Source organism: Scyliorhinus torazame, chromosome 18 (assembly GCF_047496885.1).
Source record: "Scyliorhinus torazame isolate Kashiwa2021f chromosome 18, sScyTor2.1, whole genome shotgun sequence".
Taxonomy (NCBI): Eukaryota; Metazoa; Chordata; class Chondrichthyes; order Carcharhiniformes; family Scyliorhinidae; genus Scyliorhinus; species Scyliorhinus torazame.
Genome location: NC_092724.1, coordinates 21,625,149 through 21,650,179, shown reverse-complemented (window position 1 = coordinate 21,650,179; position 25,031 = coordinate 21,625,149). Strand labels below are relative to the sequence as shown.

The window sequence follows — 25,031 nt, the reverse complement described above, 5'->3', positions numbered from 1 at the left end:
TCCAAACTGCTAAATCACCCTGAAACCCATGCCTCTGTATTTTCTGCAGTAGCCTACTGTGGGGAACCTTATCAAACGCTTTACTGAAATCCATATACACCACATCAACTGCTTTACCCTCATCCACCTGTTTGCAAGGGGAAGAGAGCTTGCGGTCTGCAAGGTCAGGGATATTTATGTTCGAGTGACTAAGTCATTTATAATGCATCTCGTCAGCTGCTGGAGGAGAAAATTACCTCCGATTCCGCACTTCCGTGAGCAAAAATGTAGACTTTGTCGGGTCTGCTAGCCATCACTTGGGGGGGGGTGTGTGTGTGTGTGTGTGTGTGTGTGGAGAAGAGAACAGGGCCGGGGAGCTCAAGAGAGCACGAGCACAAGAGTACCTGTGTAATGGCCACCATGTTTCGGAGATTATGACAACTGCCCTGGAGTATAAATAGTAGCCCTTGAGTATATTATAAAGAATAGCAGGCCCTGTGTATATTATAGGGAATTACATTCCCTGTTTATGTTATAGAGATTAACAGTCCCTGTGTATATTATAGAGAATAACAGTCCCTGTGTATATTATAGAGAATAACAGCCCCTGTATATATTATAGAGAATAACAGTCCCTGTGTATATTATAGAGAATAACAGTCCCTGTGTATATTATAGAGAATAACAGTCCCTGTGTATATTATAGAGAATAACAGTCCCTGTGTATATTATAGAGAATAACAGCCCCTGTCTATATTATAGAGAATAACAGTCCCTGTGTATCTTATAGAGAATAACACCCCATGTGTATATTATAGTGAATAACAGTCCCTGTGTATATTATAGAGAATAACAGTCTCTGTGTATATTATAGAGAATAACTGTCCCTGTGTATATTGTGGAGAATAACAGTCCCTATGTGTATATTATAGAGAATAACAGTCCCGGTGTATATTATAGAGAATAACAGTCCCTGTGTATATTATAGAGAATAACAGCCCCTGTATATATTATAGAGAATAACAGTCCCTGTGTATATTATAGAGAATAACAGTCCCTGTGTATATTATAGAGAATAACAGTCCCTGTGTATATTATAGAGAATAACAGTCCCTGTGTATATTATAGAGAATAACAGTCCCTGTGTATATTATAGAGAATAACAGCCCCTGTGTATATTACAGAGAATAACAGTCCCTGTGTATATTATAGAGAATAACAGTCTCTGTGTATATTATAGAGAATAACAGTCTCTGTGTATATTAGAGAGAATAACAGTCCCTGTATATATTATAGAGAATAACAGTCCCTGTGTATATTATAAAGAATAACAGTTCCTGTGTATATTATGGAGAATAACGGCCCCTGTGTATATTATAGAGAATAACAGTCTCTGTGTATATTATAGAGAATAACAGTCCCTGTGTATATTATAGAGAATAACAGTCCCTGTGTATATTATAGAGAATAACAGTCCCTGTGTATATTATAGACAATAACAGTCCCTGTGTATATTATAGAGAATAACAGTCCCTGTGTATATTATAGAGAATAACAGTCTCTGTGTATATTATAGAGAATCACAGTCCCTGTGTATATTATAGAGAATAACAGTCCCTGTGTATATTATAGAGAATAACAGTCTCTGTGTATATTATAGAGAATAACAGTCCATGTGTATATCACAGAGAATAACACCCCCTGTGTATATTATAGAGAATAACAGTCCCTGTGTATATTATAGAGAATAACAGTCTCTGTGTATATCATAGAGAATAACAGCCCCTGTCTATATTATAGAGAATAACAGTCCCTGTGTATATTATAGAGAATAACAGTCTCTGTGTATATAATAGAGAATAACAGTCTCTGTGTATATTATAGAGAATAACAGTCCCTGTGTATATTATAGAGAATAACAGTCTCTGTGTATATTATAGAGAATAACAGTCCATGTGTATATCACAGAGAATAACACCCCCAGTGTATATTATAGAGAATAACAGTCCCTGTGTATATTATAGAGAATAACAGTCTCTGTGTATATTATAGAGAATAACAGCCCCTGTCTATATTATAGAGAATAACAGTCCCTGTGTATCTTATAGAGAATAACACCCCATGTGTATATTATAGTGAATAACAGTCCCTGTGTATATTATAGAGAATAACAGTCTCTGTGTATATTATAGAGAATAACTGTCCCTGTGTATATTGTGGAGAATAACAGTCCCTATGTGTATATTATAGAGAATAACAGTCCCGGTGTATATTATAGAGAATAACAGTCCCCGTGTATATTATAGAGAATAACAGTCCCTGTGTATATTATAGAGAATAACAGACCCTGTGTATATTATACAGAATAACAGTCCCTGTGTATATTATAGAGAATAACAGTCTCTGTGTATATTATAGAGAATAACAGTCCCTGTGTATATTATAGAGAATAACAGACCCTGTGTATATTATAGAGAATAACAGTCCCTGTGTATATTATAGAGAATAACAGTCCCTGTGTATATTATAGAGAATAACGGCCCCTGTGTATATTATAGAGAATAACAGTCTCTGTGTATATTATAGAGAATAACAGTCCCTGTGTATATTATAGAGAATAACAGTCCCTGTGTATGTTATAGAGAATAACAGTCCCTGGGTATATTATAGACAATAACAGTCCCTGTGTATATTATAGAGAATAACAGTCCCTGTGTATATTATAGAGAATAACAGTCTCTGTGTATATTATAGAGAATAACAGTCCCTGTGTATATTATAGAGAATAACAGTCCCTGTGTATATTATAGAGAATAACAGTCTCTGTTTATATTATAGAGAATAACAGCCCCTGTGTATATTATAGAGAATAACAGACCCTGTGTATATTATAGAGAATAACAGTCCCTGTGTATATTATAGAGAATAACAGTCCCTGTGTATATTATAGAGAATAACGGCCCCTGTGTATATTATAGAGAATAACAGTCTCTGTGTATATTATAGAGAATAACAGTCCCTGTGTATATTATAGAGAATAACAGTCCCTGTGTATGTTATAGAGAATAACAGTCCCTGGGTATATTATAGACAATAACAGTCCCTGTGTATATTATAGAGAATAACAGTCCCTGTGTATATTATAGAGAATAACAGTCTCTGTGTATATTATAGAGAATAACAGTCTCTGTGTAAATTATAGAAATAACAATCCCTCTGTATATTATAGAGAATAACAGTCTCTGTTTATATTATAGAGAATAACAGCCCCTGTGTATATTATAGAGAATAACAGTCTCTGTGTATATTATAGAGAATAACAGTCCCTGTGTATATTATAGAGAATAACAGTCCCTGTGTATATTATAGAGAATAACAGCCCCTGTGTATATTATAGAGAATAACAGTCCCTGTGTATATTATAGCGAATAACAGTCCCTGTGTATATTATAGATAATAACAGTCCCTGTGTATATTATAGAGAATAACAGTCCCTGTGTATATTATAGAGAATAACAGTCTCTGTGTATAGTATTGAGAATAACAGTCCGTGTGTATATTAGAGAGAATAACAGTCCCTGTGTATGTTATAGAGAATAACAGTCCCTGTGTATATTATAGAGAATAACAGTCCCTGTGTATATTATAGAGAATAACAGTCCCTGTGTATATTATAGAGAATAACAGTCCCTGTGTATATTATAGAGAATAACAGTCCCTGTGTATATTATAGAGAATAACAGTCCCTGTGTATATTATAGAGAATAACAGCCCCTGTGTATATTATAGAGAATAACAGTCCCTGTGTATATTATAGAGAATAACAGTCCCTGTGTATATTATAGAGAATAACAGTCTCTGTGTATATTATAGAGAATAACAGTCTCTGTGTATATTATAGAGAATAACAGTCCCTGTGTATATTATAGAGAATAACAGTCCCTGTGTATGTTATAGAAAATAACTGCCTCCGTTTTTTAATAGAGATTAACAGTCCCTGTGTATATTATAGAGAATAACAGTCCCTGTGTATATTATAGAGAATAACAATCCCTCTGTATATTATAGAGAATAACAGTCTCTGTTTATATTATAGAGAATAACAGCCCCTGTGTATATTATAGAGAATAACAGTCTCTGTGTATATTATAGAGAATAACAGTCCCTGTGTATATTATAGAGAATAACAGTCCCTGTGTATATTATAGAGAATAACAGTCCCTGTGTATATTATAGAGAATAACAGTCTCTGTGTATATTATAGAGAATAACAGTCTCTGTGTATATTATAGAGAATAACAGTCCCTGTGTATATTATAGAGAATAACAGTCCCTGTGTATGTTATAGAGAATAACTGCCTCCGTTTTTTAATAGAGAATAACAGTCCCTGTGTATATTATAGAGAATAACAGTCCCTGTGTATATTATAGAGAATAACAATCCCTCTGTATATTATAGAGAATAACAGTCTCTGTTTATATTATAGAGAATAACAGCCCCTGTGTATATTATAGAGAATAACAGTCTCTGTGTATATTATAGAGAATAACAGTCCCTGTGTATATTATAGAGAATAACAGTCCCTGTGTATATTATAGAGAATAACAGCCCCTGTGTATATTATAGAGAATAACAGTCCCTGTGTATATTATAGCGAATAACAGTCCCTGTGTATATTATAGATAATAACAGTCCCTGTGTATATTATAGAGAATAACAGTCCCTGTGTATATTATAGAGAATAACAGTCTCTGTGTATAGTATTGAGAATAACAGTCCGTGTGTATATTAGAGAGAATAACAGTCCCTGTGTATGTTATAGAGAATAACAGTCCCTGTGTATATTATAGAGAATAACAGTCCCTGTGTACATTATAGAGAATAACAGTCCCTGTGTATATTATAGAGAATAACAGTCCCTGTGTATATTATAGAGAATAACAGTCCCTGTGTATATTATAGAGAATAACAGTCCCTGTGTATATTATAGAGAATAACAGCCCCTGTGTATATTATAGAGAATAACAGTCCCTGTGTATATTATAGAGAATAACAGTCCCTGTGTATATTATAGAGAATAACAGTCTCTGTGTATATTATAGAGAATAACAGTCTCTGTGTATATTATAGAGAATAACAGTCCCTGTGTATGTTATAGAGAATAACTGCCTCCGTTTTTTAATAGAGATTAACAGTCCCTGTGTATATTATAGAGACTAACAGTCCCTGTGTACATTATAGAGAATAACAGTCCCTGTGTATATTATAGAGAATAACAGTCCCTGTGTATATTATAGAGAATAACAGTCCCTGTGTATATTATAGAGAATAACAGTCCCTGTGTATATTATAGAGAATAACAGCCCCTGTGTATATTATAGAGAATAACAGTCCCTGTGTATATTAGAGAGAATAACAGTCCCTGTGTATGTTATAGAGAATAACAGTCCCTGTGTATATTATAGAGAATAACAGTCCCTGTGTACATTATAGAGAATAACAGTCCCTGTGTATATTATAGAGAATAACAGTCCCTGTGTATATTATAGAGAATAACAGTCCCTGTGTATATTATAGAGAATAACAGTCCCTGTGTATATTATAGAGAATAACAGCCCCTGTGTATATTATAGAGAATAACAGTCCCTGTGTATATTATAGAGAATAACAGTCCCTGTGTATATTATAGAGAATAACAGTCTCTGTGTATATTATAGAGAATAACAGTCTCTGTGTATATTATAGAGAATAACAGTCCCTGTGTATGTTATAGAGAATAACTGCCTCCGTTTTTTAATAGAGATTAACAGTCCCTGTGTATATTATAGAGAATAACAGTCCCTGTGTATATTATGGAGACTAACAGTCCCTCTGTATATTATAGAGAATAACAGTCCCTGTGTATATTATAGAGAATAACAGTCCCTGTGTATATTATAGTGAATAACAGTCCCTGTGTATATTATAGAGAATAACTGCCCCCGTTGTTTTATAGAGAATAACAGTCCCTGTGTATATTATGGAGAATAACAGTCCCTGTGTATATTATAGAGAGTAACAGTCCCTGTGTATATCATAGAGAATAACAGTCTCTGTGTATATTATAGAGAATAACAGTCTCTGTGTAAATTATAGAGAATAACAGTCCCTCTGTATATTATAGAGAATAACAGTCTCTGTTTATATTATAGAGAATAACAGCCCCTGTGTATATTATAGAGAATAACAGTCTCTGTGTATATTATAGAGAATAACAGTCCCTGCGTATATTATAGAGAATAACTCCCTGTGTATATTATAGAGAATAACAGCCCCTGTGTATATTATAGAGAATAACAGTCCCTGTGTATATTATAGAGAATAACAGTCCCTGTGTATATTATAGAGAATAACAGCCGCTGTGTATATTAGAGAATAACAGTCCCTGTGTATATTATAGAGAATAACAGTCCCTGTGTATATTATAGAGAATAACAGTCCCTGTGTATATTATAGAGAATAACAGTCCCTGTGTATATTATAGAGAATAACAGTCCCTGTGTATATCACAGAGAATAACACCCCCTGTGTATATTATGGAGAATAACAGTCCCTGTGTATATTATAGAGAATAACAGTCTCTGTGTATATTATAGAGAATAACAGCCCCTGTCTATATTGTAGAGAATAACAGTCCCTGTGTATATTATAGAGAATAACAGCCCCTGTGTATATTATAGAGAATAACAGTCCCTGTGTATATCACAGAGAATAACACCCCCTGTGTATATTATGGAGAATAACAGTCCCTGTGTATATTATAGAGAATAACAGTCTCTGTGTATATTATAGAGAATAACAGCCCCTGTCTATATTATAGAGAATAACAGTCCCTGTGTATATTATAGAGAATAACACCCCATGTGTATATTATAGAGAATAACCGTCTCTGTGTATATTATAGAGAATAACAGTCCCTGAGTAAATGATACAGAATTGTAGATCCTAAGTATATTTTGGGCAATATTATAGTGTATATTATAGAGAATAACAGTCTCTGTGTATATTATAGGGAATAACAGTCCCTGTGTATATTATAGAGAATAACAGTCCCTGTGTATATTATAGAGAATAACAGTCCCTGAGTAAATGATACAGAATTGTAGATCCTAAGTATATTTTGGGCAATAACTTAAAAATCACATTCATGCAAAGGGTGTGCTGATTGGATGTGTCTGAATGTTGGTCCTACCTGCCACTGACCAATACTGTCGACTCTCTGGCCGAATGGCCTCTGGGACCCAGTGCACAGTTTGAAGGCATCACTGCGGATCTCAATGACATTATTGATGAGGGCGCACATCGCAGCGAGCGGGAACGCTGAGGAGAAGAGCACCACATACCCGAACTGAATAAACATCTCTTGGTAATCCTGGAAAGTGTCCTGAAAGAAAGAGCAAAGAAACCTTTTGAGAAGATGTGCACAAGTTTCTGGGAGGCCGAGCAAGTTGAGAAAGTGACTAAATAGGCAAATGGGATCCTGGGCTTTATAAATAGGGGCTGAGAGTACAAAAGATAGGACGCCATGGTACTAAACGTGAGTTCAGCCTGAACTGGAATAGCATGTCCGACGCTGGGCAACACGCTTTAGTAAGAATGTGAAGTCATTGGAGAGAGGGGCTGGTTTAGCACACTGGGCTAAATCTCTGGCTTTGAAAGCAGACCAAGGCAGGTCAGCAGCACGGTTCGATTCCCGCACCAGCCTCCCCGAACAGACACCGGAATGTGGCGACTAGGGGCTTTTCACAGTAACTTCATTTGAAGCCTACTTGTGACAATAAGCGATTTTCATTTCATTTCAGAATGCAGGAAAGATTCACTAGACCGGATCCAGGGTATGAGGAACTTTAGTTACGAGGACAGATTGGAGAAATTGGGACTGTTTTCCTTGGAGAAGGTTGAGAGGAGGTTTGATTGAGGTGTCCAAAATCATGAAGGGCCTGCAAGGAGCAGAGGGACAAACTCTACCGCTGGGGTGGTACAGTTGTTAGCACTGCTGCCTCACAGCGCCAGAGACTCTGGTTCAATTCCAGCCTTGGGTGACCGCCTGTGCAGAGTTTGCACGTTCTCCCCGTGTCTGCGTGGGTTTCCTCCGGGTGCTCCGGATTTCCCACACAGTCCAAAGATGTGCAGGTTAGGTGGGATTACTGGGCTAGGGTGGAGGAGTGGTCCTAGGCAGAGTGCTCTTTCAGAGGGACGGTGCAGACCCGATGGGTCAAATCACCTCCTTCTGCACCATAGAGATTCTTCTATAGTGGAAGGATCAAGAACCAGAGGACACAGATTTCAAGATTTTAACAAAAGGGTGAATAGTGACATGAAGAAAAATGCAGCGAGTGGTTAGGATCTAGACTGTGTCGCTCTAGAGTGGGGTGGAGGGAGATTCAATCAGAGCTTTCAAAAGAAAATTGAATCATTGACTTAAGAGAAAGAATGCATAGAGCTACAGGGAAATGGCTGGAGAGTGGAACTAGTTCATTGCTCTTGGGGAGAGCCAGCATAGAATGGGCCAAATGGCCGCCTGTGCTGTAATCGTTCCATGATTCTGTAAGAGGAGGAGGGAAGGAGAGAAGGAGAGGGAGGAAGAAGCGGAGACAGGATACGTAGGATAGAGTGAAGGTAAATGAGGGATGAAAAGCTCTCAAAGGGGCTGGATGGAGGGATGGAGAGAAGGAGGCAAGAAAGAGAGGGAGGGATGGAGATTGATGGAGGAAAAGAAGGGAGAGGAACGTGTGGGACGGAAGACGAGAGCTGGAGAAGAGGAAAGAACGAGAAATTGAGGGAGGGATACAAGACAGAAGGAAGGAAAGAGGGAAGGATTAGAGGAACAGTGCAGAGTTTGGAAGGGAAGAAACTGCCGGAGAGAGAAGGAGCAAAGAAAGAGATAGGGAGTGGGGGAGCATATACAGGGAGCATGCAGACAGCAGGGAAAAGGTGATAGTGGGAGTACAAATAGAGAGGAAGAGAGTAAAGGTGGAGAGAAACAGGAGAGAGAACAGGAATGAGAGGGATGGGCTGAGGGGAGAGCAGAGACTGATTGAGAGAGGATAGCCTCACTCTCACTATCTCTAACCTCCACAAACTCAGGACATCCCAAAACATGTTCCTCCCAGTAAAATAATGTGGAGTCAATGTTGTAGTGAGGCAAATGCAGCAGCCAATTTACACGCAGCAAGAGCTCACAAACGGCAATGTGATTATGACCAGGGGCGGGATTCTCCGCATTCGGCATGATGTCCGGCGCCAAAAACAGCGCAAATCAGTCTGGCATCGCCCCGCCCCAAAGGTGCGGAATTCTCCGCATCTTGAGGGGCCGAGCCCTCACCTTGAGGGGCTAGGCCCGCTCCGGACTGATTTCCGCCCCGCCAGCTGGCGGGAAAGGCCTTTGGTGCCCCGCCAGCTGGCGCGGAATTGACTTTGCCGAGCGGCGCATGCGCGGGAGCGTCAGCGCCCGCTCACGGCATCCCCGCGCATGCACAGTGGAGGGGGTCTCTTCCGCCTCCGCCACAGTGGAGACCATGGCGAAGGCGGAAGGAAAAGAGCGCCCCCACGGCACAGGCCCGCCCGCGGATCGGTGGGCCCCGATCGCGGGCCAGGCCACCGTGGGGGCCCCCCCCTGGGGCCAGATCGGCCCGCGCACCCCCCCACCCCCCCCCCCAGGACCCTGGAGCCCGCCCGCGCCGCCTTGTCCCGCCGGTAAGAGAGGTGGTTTGATTCTCGCCGGCGGGACAGGCATTCCAGCAGCGGGGCTTCGGCCCATCGCGGGCCGGAGAATCGCCGTGGGGGGGGCCACCAACCGGCGCGGTGCGATTCCCGCCCCCGCCGAATATCCGGTGCCGGAGAATTCGGCAACCGGCAGGGGCGGGATTCACACAAGCCCCCGGCGATTCTCCGACCTGGCGGGGGGTCGGAGAATCCCGCCCCAGGTTACTGTCTTTATTGATGTTAGCTGAGTGATAAATATTGGTCAGGGCACTGGGGAGAACTCCGTGTTCTCCGTTAAAATAATGCCCAAGGGATCTTCAATATCCATCTGATATCCATCTTTCAGTTGGCAACTCATCTGGAAGATTGCTCATCTGACAGTGCAGCACTCCCACAGTACTGAAGATGTATATCAACACAAGTTATTGTTGTTGGTGAGAATGGACAGACAGAAAGTGGGAGAATAGTGAAGCTGGAATCAGAAATGGCAAAGGGAGATGGAAAACAAAGAGCTCACAATGAGGAGACCCATTGGTCGAGATGCTCCACTCACTAGCTCAGCTGGTCCAGTTCTACTGAACTTGGACAGCTCCATTGCAGCCCTGGCTGAGATCAGCAACGTGGGCAGGTTGCAAACGGAATCAGGAGCTTCCTGCTGCCAGTGCTCAGTGTCTCAATATAGATGGACATTGTGCAGGCTTCCTCCAGCCTGCAAGGGGAGAATAACAACAGCACAACAAAGGGCAGTATGTGCTTCTCACCAGCAGAGGGAGCAAAGAAATGTGAATGAGGAACCCACGGGGCTGAGCTTTCCAGCACTGACTGCGTGTGTGTAACAGGACTGAGTGTCCCAGCACTGACTGTGTGTGTGTAACAGGACTGACTGTGTGTGTGTGTGTGTAACAAGACTGAGCTTCCCAGCAGTGACTGCGTGTGTGTGTAACAGGACTGAGCTTCCCAGCACTGACAGTGTGTGTAACAGGACTGAGCTTCCCAGCACTGACTGTGTGTGTAACAGGACTGAGTGTCCCAGCACTGACTGTGTGTGTGTGTAACAGGACTGAGCTTCCCAGCACTGACTGTGTGTGTAACAGGACTGAGTGTCCCAGCACTGACTGTGTGTGTAACAGGACTGAGTGTCTCAGCACTGACTGTGTGTGTGTGTGTGTGTGTATAACAGGACTGAGTGTCTCAGCACTGACTGTGTGTGTGTGTGTGTGTATATAACAGGACTGAGTGTCTCAGCACTGACTGTGTGTGTGTGTGTGTGTGTGTATAACAGGACTGAGTGTCTCAGCACTGACTGTGTGTGTGTGTGTGTAACAGGACGGAGCGTCTCAGCACTCACTGTGTGTGTGTGTGTGTGTGTGTGTATAACAGGACTGAGTGTCTCAGCACTGACTGTGTGTGTGTAACAGGACTGAGTGTCTCATCACTGACTGTGTGTGTGTGTGTATAACAGGACTGAATGTCTCAGCACTGACTGTGTGTGTGTGTGTAACAGGACGGAGCGTCTCAGCACTGACTGTGTGTGTGTGTGTATAACAGGACTGAGTGTCTCAGCACTGACTGTGTGTGTGTGTGTAACAGGACTGAGTGTCTCAGCACTCACTGTGTGTGTGTGTAACAGGACGGAGCGTCTCAGCACTCACTGTGTGTGTGTGTGTGTGTAAAACAGGACTGAGTGTCTCAGCACTGACTGTGTGTGTGTGTGTAACAGGACTGAGTGTCTCAGCACACACTGTGTGTGTGTGTGTGTGTGTGTAACAGGACGGAGAGTCTCAGCACTCACTGTGTGTGTGTGTGTGTAACAGGACGGAGAGTCTCAGCACTCACTGTGTGTGTGTGTGTGTGTGTATAAAACAGGACTAGGTGTCCCAGCACTGACTGTCTGTTTGTGTGTGTGTGTGTAACAGGATTGTTATCTCAGCACCGACTGTGTGTGTGTGTGTGTGTGTGTGTAACAGGACTGAGTGTCTCAGCACTGACTGTGTGTGTGTGTGTGTGTAACAGGACTGAGTGTCTCAACACTAACGGGGCAGCACAGTAGCCTTGTGGATAGCACAATTGCTTCACAGCTCCAGGGTCCCAGGTTCGATTCCGGCTTGGGTCACTGTCTGTACATCCTCCCCGTGTCTGCGTGGGTTTCCTCCGGGTGCTCCGGTTTCCTCCCACAGTCCAAAGATGTGCAGGTTAGGTGGATTGGCCATGATAAATTGCCCTTAGTGTCCAAAATTGCCCTTAGTGTTGGGTGGGGTTACTGGGTTATGGGGATAGGGTGGCGGTGTTGACCTTGGGTAGGGCGCTCTTTCCAAGGGCCGGTGCAGACTCAATGGGCTGAATGGCCTCCTTCTGCACTGTAAATTCTATGACTGGATCTATGTTTAACAGGACTGGTTTTGTGTTTAACGGGACAGTGTGTGTGTATTTAACAGGACCGGGTGTGTGTTTAATAGGACCGGGTCTGTGTTTTGCAGGACAGGGTCTGTGTTTTGCAGGTCTGGGTTTGTGCTCAACAGGGTCGGGTCTGTGTTTAGCAGGACTGCGAGTGTGTGCTTAACAGATCCGTGTGTGTGTGTGTTTAACACACACAAACTCAGACCGTGCTGAGACATTCAATCCTGTTAAACACACACACACAGTCAGTGCTGAGACACTCAGTCCTGTTACACACACACACAGTCAGTGCTAAGACACTCAGTCCTGTTACACACACACACAGTCAGTGCTAAGACACTCAGTCCTGTTACACACACACACAGTCAGTGCTAAGACACTCAGTCCTGTTACACACACACACAGTCAGTGCTAAGACACTCAGTCCTGTTACACACACACACAGTCAGTGCTAAGACACTCAGTCCTGTTACACACACACACAGTCAGTGCTGAGACACTCAGTCCTGTTACACACACAGTCAGTGCTGAGACACTCGGTCCTGTTACACACACACGCACACACACACAGTCAGTGCTGAGACACTCAGTCCTGTTACACACACACACAGTCAGTGCTGAGACACTCAGTCCTGTTACACACACAGTCAGTGCTGAGACACTCGGTCCTGTTACACACACACGCACACACACACACAGTCAGTGCTGAGACACTCAGTCCTGTTACACACACACACAGTCAGTGCTGAGACACTCAGTCCTGTTACACACACAGTCAGTGCTGAGACACTCGGTCCTGTTACACACACACGCACACACACACACAGTCAGTGCTGAGACACTCAGTCCTGTTACACACACACAGTCAGTGCTGAGACACTCAGTCCTGTTACACACACACATTCAGTGCGAAGACACTCAGTCCTGTTACACACACACAGTCAGTGCTAAGACACCCAGTCCTGTTACACACAGACACACAGTCAGTGCTAAGACACTCAGTCCTGTTACACACACACACAGTCAGTGCTAAGACACTCAGTCCTGTTACACACACACTGTCAGTGCTGCGACACTCAGTCCTGTTACACACACAGTCAGTGCTGGGTTACTCAGTCCTGTTACACACACACAAACACAGAGTCAGTGCTAAGACACCCAGTCCTATTACACACACACACACAGTCAGTGCTGAGACACTGAGCCCTGTTTCACACACCCACTCATACAGTCAGTGCTGGGACACTCAGTCTTGTTATACACACACACGCACAGTCAGTGCTGGGACACTCAGTCCTGTTACACACTCACACAGTCAGTCCTCTTACACACACACAGTCAGTGCTGGGACACTCAGTCCTGTTACACACACACAGTCAGTGCTGGGACACTCAGTCCTGTTACACACACACACACACAGTCAGTGCTGGGTCACTCAGTCCTGTTACACACACACAAACACAGAGTCAGTGCTAAGACACCCAGTCCTATTACACACACACATAGTCAGTGTTGAGACATGCAGTCCTGCTACAAACACACACACAGTCAGTGCTGAGACACTCAGTCCTGTTACACACACAGTCAGTGCTGAGACACTCAGTCCTGTTACACACACACAGAGTCAGTGCTAAGACACTCAGTCAGTGCTGAGACACTCAGTCCTGTTACACACACACACACAGTCAGTGCTAAGACACCCAGTCCTGTTACACACAGACACACAGTCAGTGCTAAGACACTCAGTCCTGTTACACACACACACACAGTCAGTGCTAAGACACTCAGTCCTGTTACACACACACTGTCAGTGCTGCGACACTCAGTCCTGTTACACACACACACACACAGTCAGTGCTGGGTTACTCAGTCCTGTTACACACACACAAACACAGAGTCAGTGCTAAGACACCCAGTCCTATTACACACACACACACAGTCAGTGCTGAGACACTGAGCCCTGTTTCACACACCCACTCATACAGTCAGTGCTGGGACACTCAGTCTTGTTATACACACACACGCACAGTCAGTGCTGGGACACTCAGTCCTGTTACACACTCACACAGTCAGTCCTCTTACACACACACAGTCAGTGCTGGGACACTCAGTCCTGTTACACACACACAGTCAGTGCTGGGACACTCAGTCCTGTTACACACACACACACACACACACAGTCAGTGCTGGGTCACTCAGTCCTGTTACACACACACAAACACAGAGTCAGTGCTAAGACACCCAGTCCTATTACACACACACATAGTCAGTGTTGAGACATTCAGTCCTGCTACAAACACACAGTCAGTGCTGGGACACTCAGTCCTGTTACACACACACACACACACAGTCAGTGCTGAGACACCGGGTCCTGTTACACACACACACAGTCAGTGCTAAGTCACTCAGTCCTGTTACACACACACACAGTCAGTGCTGAGACACTCAGTCCTGTTACACACACAGTCAGTGCTGAGACACTCGGTCCTGTTACACACACACGCACACACACACACACAGTCAGTGCTGAGACACTCAGTCCTGTTACACACACACACAGTCAGTGCTAAGACACTCAGTCCTGTTACACACAGACACAGTCAGTGCTGAGACACTCAGTCCTGTTACACACACAGTCAGTGCTGAGACACTCGGTCCTGTTACACACACACGCACAGTCAGTGCTGAGACACTCAGTCCTGTTACACACACACATTCAGTGCGAAGACACTCAGTCCTGTTACACACACACACACAGTCAGTGCTAAGACACCCAGTCCTGTTACACACAGACACACAGTCAGTGCTAAGACACTCAGTCCTGTTACACACACACACAGTCAGTGCTAAGACACTCAGTCCTGTTACACACACACTGTCAGTGCTAGGACACTCAGTCCTGTTACACACACACACACACAGTCAGTGCTGGGTCACTCAGTCCTGTTACACACACACAAACACAGAGTCAGTGCTAAGACACCCAGTCCTATTACACACACACACACAGTCAGTGCTGAGACACTGAGCCCTGTTTCACACACCCACTCATACAGTCAGTGCTGGGACACTCAGTCTTGTTATACACACACACGCACAGTCAGTGCTGGGACACTCAGTCCTGTTACACACTCACACAGTCAGTCCTGTTACACACACACAGTCAGTGCTGGGACACTCAGTCCTGTTACACACACACAGTCAGTGCTGGGACACTCAGTCCTGTTACACACACACACACACACACAGTCAGTGCTGGGTCACTCAGTCCTGTTACACACACACAAACACAGAGTCAGTGCTAAGACACCCAGTCCTATTACACACACACATAGTCAGTGTTGAGACATTCAGTCCTGCTACAAACACACAGTCAGTGCTGGGACACTCAGTCCTGTTACACACACACACACACACAGTCAGTGCTGAGACACTGGGTCCTGTTACACACACACACAGTCAGTGCTAAGTCACTCAGTCCTGTTACACACACACACAGTCAGTGCTGAGACACTCAGTCCTGTTACACACACAGTCAGTGCTGAGACACTCGGTCCTGTTACACACACACGCACACACACACAGTCAGTGCTGAGACACTCAGTCCTGTTACACACACACATTCAGTGCGAAGACACTCAGTCCTGTTACACACACACACACAGTCAGTGCTAAGACACCCAGTCCTGTTACACACAGACACACAGTCAGTGCTAAGACACTCAGTCCTGTTACACACACACACAGTCAGTGCTAAGACACTCAGTCCTGTTACACACACACTGTCAGTGCTAGGACACTCAGTCCTGTTACACACACACACACACACAGTCAGTGCTGGGTCACTCAGTCCTGTTACACACACACAAACACAGAGTCAGTGCTAAGACACCCAGTCCTATTACACACACACACACAGTCAGTGCTGAGACACTGAGCCCTGTTTCACACACCCACTCATACAGTCAGTGCTGGGACACTCAGTCTTGTTATACACACACACGCACAGTCAGTGCTGGGACACTCAGTCCTGTTACACACTCACACAGTCAGTCCTGTTACACACACACAGTCAGTGCTGGGACACTCAGTCCTGTTACACACACACAGTCAGTGCTGGGACACTCAGTCCTGTTACACACACACACACACACACAGTCAGTGCTGGGTCACTCAGTCCTGTTACACACACACAAACACAGAGTCAGTGCTAAGACACCCAGTCCTATTACACACACACATAGTCAGTGTTGAGACATTCAGTCCTGCTACAAACACACAGTCAGTGCTGGGACACTCAGTCCTGTTACACACACACACACACACACACAGTCAGTGCTGAGACACTGGGTCCTGTTACACACACACACAGTCAGTGCTAAGTCACTCAGTCCTGTTACACACACACACAGTCAGTGCTGAGACACTCAGTCCTGTTACACACACAGTCAGTGCTGAGACACTCGGTCCTGTTACACACACACGCACACACACACACAGTCAGTGCTGAGACACTCAGTCCTGTTACACACACACATTCAGTGCGAAGACACTCAGTCCTGTTACACACACACACAGTCAGTGCTAAGACACTCAGTCCTGTTACACACACACACAGTCAGTGATAAGACACTCAGCCCTGTTACACACACACAGTCAGTGCTGGGACACTCAGTCCTGTTACACACTCACACAGTCAGTCCTGTTACACACACACAGTCAGTGCTGGGACACTCAGTCCTGTTACACACACACAGTCAGTGCAGGGACACTCAGTCCTGTTACACACACACACACACACACACACAGTCAGTGCTGGGACACTCAGTCCTGTTACACACACACACACACAGTCAGTGCTGAGACACCGGGTCCTGTTACACACACACACACAGTCAGTGCTGGGACACTCAGTCTTGTTACACACACACAAACACAGACAGTGCTGAGACATTTAATCCTATTAAACACACACACACAGTCAATGCTGAGACACTCAGTCCTGTTACACACACACACAGTCAGTGCTAAGACACTCAGTCCTGTTACACACACACACAGTCAGTGCTAAGACACTCAGTCCTGTTACAAACACACACAGCACTGACTGCGTGTGTGTAACAGGACTGAGTGTCCCTGCACTGACTGTGTGTGTGTTTAACAGGACTGAGTGTCCCAGCACTGACTGTGTGTGTGTGTAACAGGACTGAGTGTCCCTGCACTGACTGTGTGTGTAACAGGACTGAGTGTCTCAGCACTGACTGTGTGTGTGTGTAACAGGACTGAGCTTCCCAGCACTGAATGTGTGTAACAGGACTGAGTGTCTCAGCACTGACTGTGTGTGTGTGTGTAACAGGACTGAGTGTCCCAGCACTGACTGTGTGTGTGTGTAACAGGACTGAGTGTCTCAGCACTGACGGTGTGTGTAACAGGACTGAGTGTCTCAGCACTGACTGTGTGTGTGACAGGACTGAGTGTCTCAGCACTGACTGTGTGTGTGTGTGTGTGTGTATAACAGGACTGAGTGTCTCAGCACTGTGTGTGTGTGTGTGTGTGTGTGCAACAGGACTGAGTGTCTCAGCACTGACTGTGTGTGTAACAGGACTGAGTGTCTCAGCACTGACTGTGTGTGAAACAGGTCTGAGTGTCTCAGCACTGACTGTGTGTGTGTGTGTGTGTGTATATAACAGGACTGAGTATCTCAGCACTGACTGTGTGTGTGTGTGTGTGTGTAACAGGACGGAGCGTCTCAGCACTGACTGTGTGTGTGTGTGTGTGTGTGTATAACAGGACTGAGTGTCTCAGCACTGACTGTGTGTGTGTGTGTAACAGGACGGAGCGTCTCAGCACTGACTGTGTGTGTGTGTGTGTGTGTGTGTATAACAGGACTGAGTGTCTCAGCACTGACTGTGTGTGTGTGTGTAACAGGACTGAGTGTCTCAGCACTCACTGTGTGTGTGTGTGTAACAGGACGGAGCGTCTCAGCACTCACTGTGTGTGTGTGTGTGTGTAAAACAGGACTGAGTGTCTCAGCACTGACTGTGTGTGTGTGTGTAACAGGACTGAGTGTCTCAGCACTCACTGTGTGTGTGTGTGTGTGTAACAGGACGGAGAGTCTCAGCACTCACTGTGTGTGTTTGTGTGTGTGTAAAACAGGACTAGGTGTCCCAGCACTGACTGTCTGTTTGTGTGTGTGTGTGTAACAGGATTGTTATCTCAGCACCGACTGTGTGTGTGTGTGTGTGTGTGTGTGTAACAGGACTGAGTGTCTCAGCACTGACTCTGTGTGTGTGTGTGTGTGTGTGTGTGTAACAGGACTGAGTGCCTCAACACTAACGGGCAGCACAGTAGCCTTGTGGATAGCACAATTACTTCACAGCTCCAGGGTCCCAGGTTCGATTCCGGCTTGGGTCACTGTCTGTACATCCTCCCCGTGTCTGCGTGGGTTTCCTCCGGGTGCTCCGGTTTGCTCCCACAGTCCAAAGATGTGCAGGTTAGGTGGATTGGCCCTGATAAATTGCCCTTAGTGTCCAAAATTGCCCTTAGTGTTGGGTGGGGTTACTGGGTTATGGGGATAGGGTGGAGGTGTTGACCTTGGGTGGGGTGCTCTTTCCAAGAGCCGGTGCAGACTCAATGGGCTGAATGGCCTCCTTCTGCACTGTAAATTCTATGACTGGATCTATGTTTAACAGGACTGGTTTTGTGTTTAACGGGACAGTGTGTGTGTATTTAACAGGACCGGGTGTGTGTTTAATAGGACCGGGTCTGTGTTTTGCAGGACAGGGTCTGTGTTTTGCAGGTCTGGGTTTGTGCTCAACAGGGTCGGGTCTGTGTTTAGCAGGACTGCGAGTGTGTGCTTAACAGATCCGTGTGTGTGTGTGTTTAACACACACAAACACAGACCGTGCTGAGACATTCAATCCTGTTAAACACACACACACAGTCAGTGCTGAGACACTCAGTCCTGTTACACACACACACAGTCAGTGCTAAGACACTCAGTCCTGTTACACACACACACAGTCAGTGCTGAGACACTGAGCCCTGTTTCACACACCCACTCATACAGTCAGTGCTGGGACACTCAGTCTTGTTATACACACACACGCACAGTCAGTGCTGGGACACTCAGTCCTGTTACACACTCACACAGTCAGTCCTCTTACACACACACAGTCAGTGCTGGGACACTCAGTCCTGTTACACACACACAGTCAGTGCTGGGTCACTCAGTCCTGTTACACACACACAAACACAGAGTCAGTGCTAAGACACCCAGTCCTATTACACACACACATAGTCAGTGTTGAGACATTCAGTCCTGCTACAAACACACACACAGTCAGTGCTGGGACACTCAGTCCTGTTACACACACACACACACACACAGTCAGTGCTGAGACACCGGGTCCTGTTACACACACACACAGTCAGTGCTAAGTCACTCAGTCCTGTTACACACACACACAGTCAGTGCTGAGACACTCAGTCCTGTTACACACACAGTCAGTGCTGAGACACTCGGTCCTGTTACACACACACGCACACACACACACAGTCAGTGCTGAGACACTCAGTCCTGTTACACACACACACAGTCAGTGCTAAGACACTCAGTCCTGTTACACACACACACAGTCAGTGCTGAGACACTCAGTCCTGTTACACACACAGTCAGTGCTGAGACACTCGGTCCTGTTACACACACACGCACACACACACACAGTCAGTGCTGAGACACTCAGTCCTGTTACACACACACATTCAGTGCGAAGACACTCAGTCCTGTTACACACACACACACAGTCAGTGCTAAGACACCCAGTCCTGTTACACACAGACACACAGTCAGTGCTAAGACACTCAGTCCTGTTACACACACACACAGTCAGTGCTAAGACACTCAGTCCTGTTACACACACACTGTCAGTGCTGGGACACTCAGTCCTGTTACACACACACACACACACAGTCAGTGCTGGGTCACTCAGTCCTGTTACACACACACAAACACAGAGTCAGTGCTAAGACACCCAGTCCTATTACACACACACACACAGTCAGAGCTGAGACACTGAGCCCTGTTTCACACACCCACTCATACAGTCAGTGCTGGGACACTCAGTCTTGTTATACACACACACGCACAGTCAGTGCTGGGACACTCAGTCCTGTTACACACTCACACAGTCAGTCCTGTTACACACACACAGTCAGTGCTGGGACACTCAGTCCTGTTACACACACACAGTCAGTGCTGGGACACTCAGTCCTGTTACACACACACACACACACACACACACAGTCAGTGCTGGGTCACTCAGTCCTGTTACACACACACAAACACAGAGTCAGTGCTAAGACACCCAGTCCTATTACACACACACATAGTCAGTGTTGAGACATTCAGTCCTGCTACAAACACACAGTCAGTGCTGGGACACTCAGTCCTGTTACACACACACACACACAGTCAGTGCTGAGACACTGGGTCCTGTTACACACACACACAGTCAGTGCTAAGTCACTCAGTCCTGTTACACACACACACAGTCAGTGCTGAGACACTCAGTCCTGTTACACACACAGTCAGTGCTGAGACACTCGGTCCTGTTACACACACACGCACACACACACACACACAGTCAGTGCTGAGACACTCAGTCCTGTTACACACACACAGTCAGTGCTAAGACACTCAGTCCTGTTACACACACACACAGTCAGTGATAAGACCCTCAGCCCTGTTACACACACACAGTCAGTGCTGAGACACTCCGTCCTGTTACACACACAGTCAGTGCTGGGACACTCAGTCCTGTTACACACTCACACAGTCAGTCCTGTTACACACACACAGTCAGTGCTGGGACACTCAGTCCTGTTACACACACACACACACACAGTCAGTGCTGAGACACCGGGTCCTGTTACACACACACACAGTCAGTGCTGGGACACTCAGTCTTGTTACACACACACAAACACAGACAGTGCTGAGACATTTAATCCTATTAAACACACACACACAGTCAATGCTGAGACACTCAGTCCTGTTACACACACACACAGTCAGTGCTGAGACACCGGGTCCTGTTACACACACACACACAGTCAGTGCTGGGACACTCAGTCTTGTTACACACACACAAACACAGACAGTGCTGAGACATTTAATCCTATTAAACACACACACACAGTGAATGCTGAGACACTCAGTCCTGTTACACACACACACAGTCAGTGCTAAGACACTCAGTCCTGTTACAAAAACACACAGCACTGACTGCGTGTGTAACAGGACTGAGTGTCCCAGCACTGACTGTGTGTGTGTAACAGGACTGACTGTGTGTGTGTGTGTAACAGGACTGAGCTTCCCAGCAGTGACTGCGTGTGTGTTTAACAGGACTGGGTGACCCAGCACTGACTGTGTGTGTGTGTGTGTGTTTAACAGGACTGAGTGTCCCAGCACTGACTGTGTGTGTAACAGGACTGAGCTTCCCAGCACTGACTGTGTGTGTGTGTAACAGGACTGAGTGTCTCAGCACTGACTGTGTGTGTAACAGGACTGAGCTTCCCAGCACTGACTGTGTGTGTAACAGGACTGAGTGTCTCAGCACTGACTGTGTGTGTAACAGGACTGAGTGTCTCAGCACTGACTGTGTGTGTAACAGGACTGAGTGTCTCAGCACTGACTGTGTGTGTAACAGGACTGAGTGTCTCAGCACTGACTGTGTGTGTAACAGGACTGAGTGTCTCAGCACTGACTGTGTGTGTGTGTAACAGGACTGAGTGTCTCTGCACTGACTGTGTGTGTGTGTGTGTGTAACAGGACTGAGTGTCTCAGCACTGACTCTGTGTGTGTGTGTGTGTGTGTGTGTGTAACAGGACTGAGTGTCTCAGCACTGACTGTGTGTGTGTGTGTGTAACAGGACTGAGTGTCTCAGCACTGACTGTGTGTGTAACAGGACTGAGTGTCTCAGCACTGACTGTGTGTGTGTATATAACAGGACTGAGTGTCTCAGCACTGACTGTGTGTGTGTGTGTGCAACAGGACTGAGTGTCTCAGCACTGACTGTGTGTGTAACAGGACTGAGTGTCTCAGCACTGACTGTGTGTGTGTGTGTAACAGGACTGAGTGTCCCAGCACTGACTCTGTGTGTGTGTGTATAACAGGACTGAGTGTCTCAGCACTGACTGTGTGTGTGTGTGTGCAACACGACTGAGTGTCTCAGCACTGACTGTGTGTGTGTGTGTGTGTGTGTGTGTGTGTGCAACAGGACTGAGTGTCTCAGCACTGACTGTGTGTGTAACAGGACTGAGTGTCTCAGCACTGACTGTGTGTGTGTGTGTAACAGGACTGAGTGTCCCAGCACTGACTGTGTGTGTGTGTAACAGGACTGAGCTTCCCAGCACTGACTGTGTGTGTAACAGGACTGAGTGTCTCAGCACTGACTCTGTGTGTGTGTATATAACAGGACTGAGTGTCTCAGCACTGACTGTGTGTGTGTGTGTGCAACAGGACTGAGTGTCTCAGCACTGACTGTGTGTGTAACAGGACTGAGTGTCTCAGCACTGACTGTGTGTGTGTGTGTAACAGGACTGAGTGTCCCAGCACTGACTGTGTGTGTGTGTAAGAGGACTGAGCTTCCCAGCACTGACTGTGTGTGTAACAGGACTGAGTGTCTCAGCACTGACTGTGTGTGTAACAGGACTGAGTGTCTCAGCACTGACTGTGTGTGTGTGTGTGTATATAACAGGACTGAGTGTCTCAGCACTGACTGTGTGTGTGTGTGTGCAACAGGACTGAGTGTCTCAGCACTGACTGTGTGTGTAACAGGACGGAGCGTCTCAGCACTCACTGTGTGTGTGTGTGTGTATAACAGGACTGAGTGTCTCAGCACTGACTGTGTGTGTGTAACAGGACTGAGTGTCTCAGCACTGACTGTGTGTGTGTGTGTGTAACAGGACGGAGCGTCTCAGCACTGACTGTGTGTGTGTGTGTGTGTGTGTGTGTATAACAGGACTGAGTGTCTCAGCACTGACTGTGTGTGTGTGTGTAACAGGACGGAGCGTCTCAGCACTGACTGTGTGTGTGTAACAGGACTGAGTGTCTCAGCACTCACTGTGTGTGTGTGTGTGTAACAGGACGGAGAGTCTCAGCACTCACTGTGTGTGTGTGTGTGTGTGTGTGTGTAAAACAGGACTAGGTTTCCCAGCACTGACTGTTTGTTTGTGTGTGTGTGTGTAACAGGATTGTTATCTCAGCACCGACTGTGTGTGTGTGTAACAGGACTGAGTGTCTCAACACTAACGGGGCAGCACGGTAGCATGGTGGTTAGCACAATTGCTTCACAGCTCCAGGGTCCCAGGTTCGATTCCGGCTTGGGTCACTGTCTGTGCGGAGTCTGCACATCCTCCCCGTGTCTGCGTGGGTTTCCACCGGGTGCTTTGGTTTCCTCCCACAGTCCAAAGATGTGCAGGTTAGGTGGATTGGCCATGATAAATTGCCCTTAGTGTCCAAAATTGCCCTTAGTGTTGGGTGGGGTTACTGGGTTATGGGGATAGGGTGGCGGTGTTGACCTTGGGTAGGGTGCTCTTTCCAAGGGCCGGTGCAGACTCAATGGGCTGAATGGCCTCCTTCTGCACTGTAAATTCTATGACTGGATCTATGTTTAACAGGACTGGTTTTGTGTTTAACGGGACAGTGTGTGTGTGTATTTAACAGGACCGGGTGTGTGTTTAATAGGACCGGGTCTGTGTTTTGCAGGACAGGGTCTGTGTTTTGCAGGTCTGGGTTTGTGCTCAACAGGGTCGGGTCTGTGTTTAGCAGGACTGCGAGTGTGTGCTTAACAGATCCGTGTGTGTGTGTGTTTAACAGGACCGTGTGTGTGTTTAACAGGACTGTGTGTGTGTTTAACAGGACTGCGTGTGTATGTTTAACAGGACTGCATGTGTGTTTAACAGGACTGCATGTGTGTGAACAGGACTGCGTGTGTGTGTGTTTAACAAGGCTGCATATGTGTATTTAACAGGACTGTGTGTGTGTGTGTTTAACAGGACTATATGTGTGTGTTTAACAGGACTGTGTGTGTGTGTATTTAACAGGACTAGCTGTGTGTGTTTACCAGGACTGCGTGTGTGTGTGTTTAACAGGACTGCATGTGTGTGTTTAACAGGACTGCGTGTGTGTTTAACAGGACTGCGTGTGTGTGTTTAACAGGACTGCGTGTGTGTATTTAACAGGGCTGTATGTGTGTGTTTAACAGGACTGCGTGTGTGTATTTCACAGAACTGTGTGTGTGTTTAACAGGACTGTGTGTGTGTGTTTAACAGGATTGCGTGTGTGTGTTTAACAGGATTGCGTGTGTGTGTTTAACAGGATTGCGTGTGTGTGTTTAACAGGACTGCGTGTGTGTGTTTAACAGGACTCCGTGTGTGTGTTTAACAGGATTGCGTGTGTGTGTGTTTAACAAGGCTGCATATGTGTATTTAACAGGACTGTGTGTGTGTGTTTAACATGACTATATGTGTGTGTTTAACAGGACTGTGTGTGTGTGTATTTAACAGGACTAGCTGTGTGTGTTTACCAGGACTGCGTGTGTGTGTGTTTAACAGGACTGCGTGTGTGTGTTTAACAGGACTGCGTGTGTGTTTAACAGGACTGCGTGTGTGTTTAACAGGACTGCGTGTGTGTGTGTTTAACAGGACTGCGTGTGTGTGTTTAACAGGACTGTGTGTGTGTGTGTTTAACAGGACTGCGTGTGTGTATTTAACAGGGCTGTATGTGTGTGTTTAACAGGACTAGCTGTGTGTGTTTAACAGGACGAGCTGTGTGTGTTTAAAAGGACTGCGTGTTTGTGTTTAACAGGACTAGCTGTGTGTGTATAACAGGACTGCGTGTGTGTGT

At 45.6% G+C, this 25,031-nt stretch overlaps 1 protein-coding gene across 3 annotated transcripts in view; it reads right to left on the bottom strand.

Moving 5' to 3' along the window:
* LOC140395024 (anoctamin-8-like) overlaps positions 1 to 25,031 on the bottom strand; it is a 172,031-nt gene that overhangs the window by 7,020 nt on the left and 139,980 nt on the right. For all 3 annotated transcript variants that reach the window (XM_072482345.1, XM_072482344.1, XM_072482346.1), the window contains exon 14: positions 7,212 to 7,403. In XM_072482345.1, the coding sequence (XP_072338446.1) occupies positions 7,212 to 7,403 (192 nt within the window). The remainder of the gene's footprint in view (positions 1 to 7,211; positions 7,404 to 25,031) is intronic.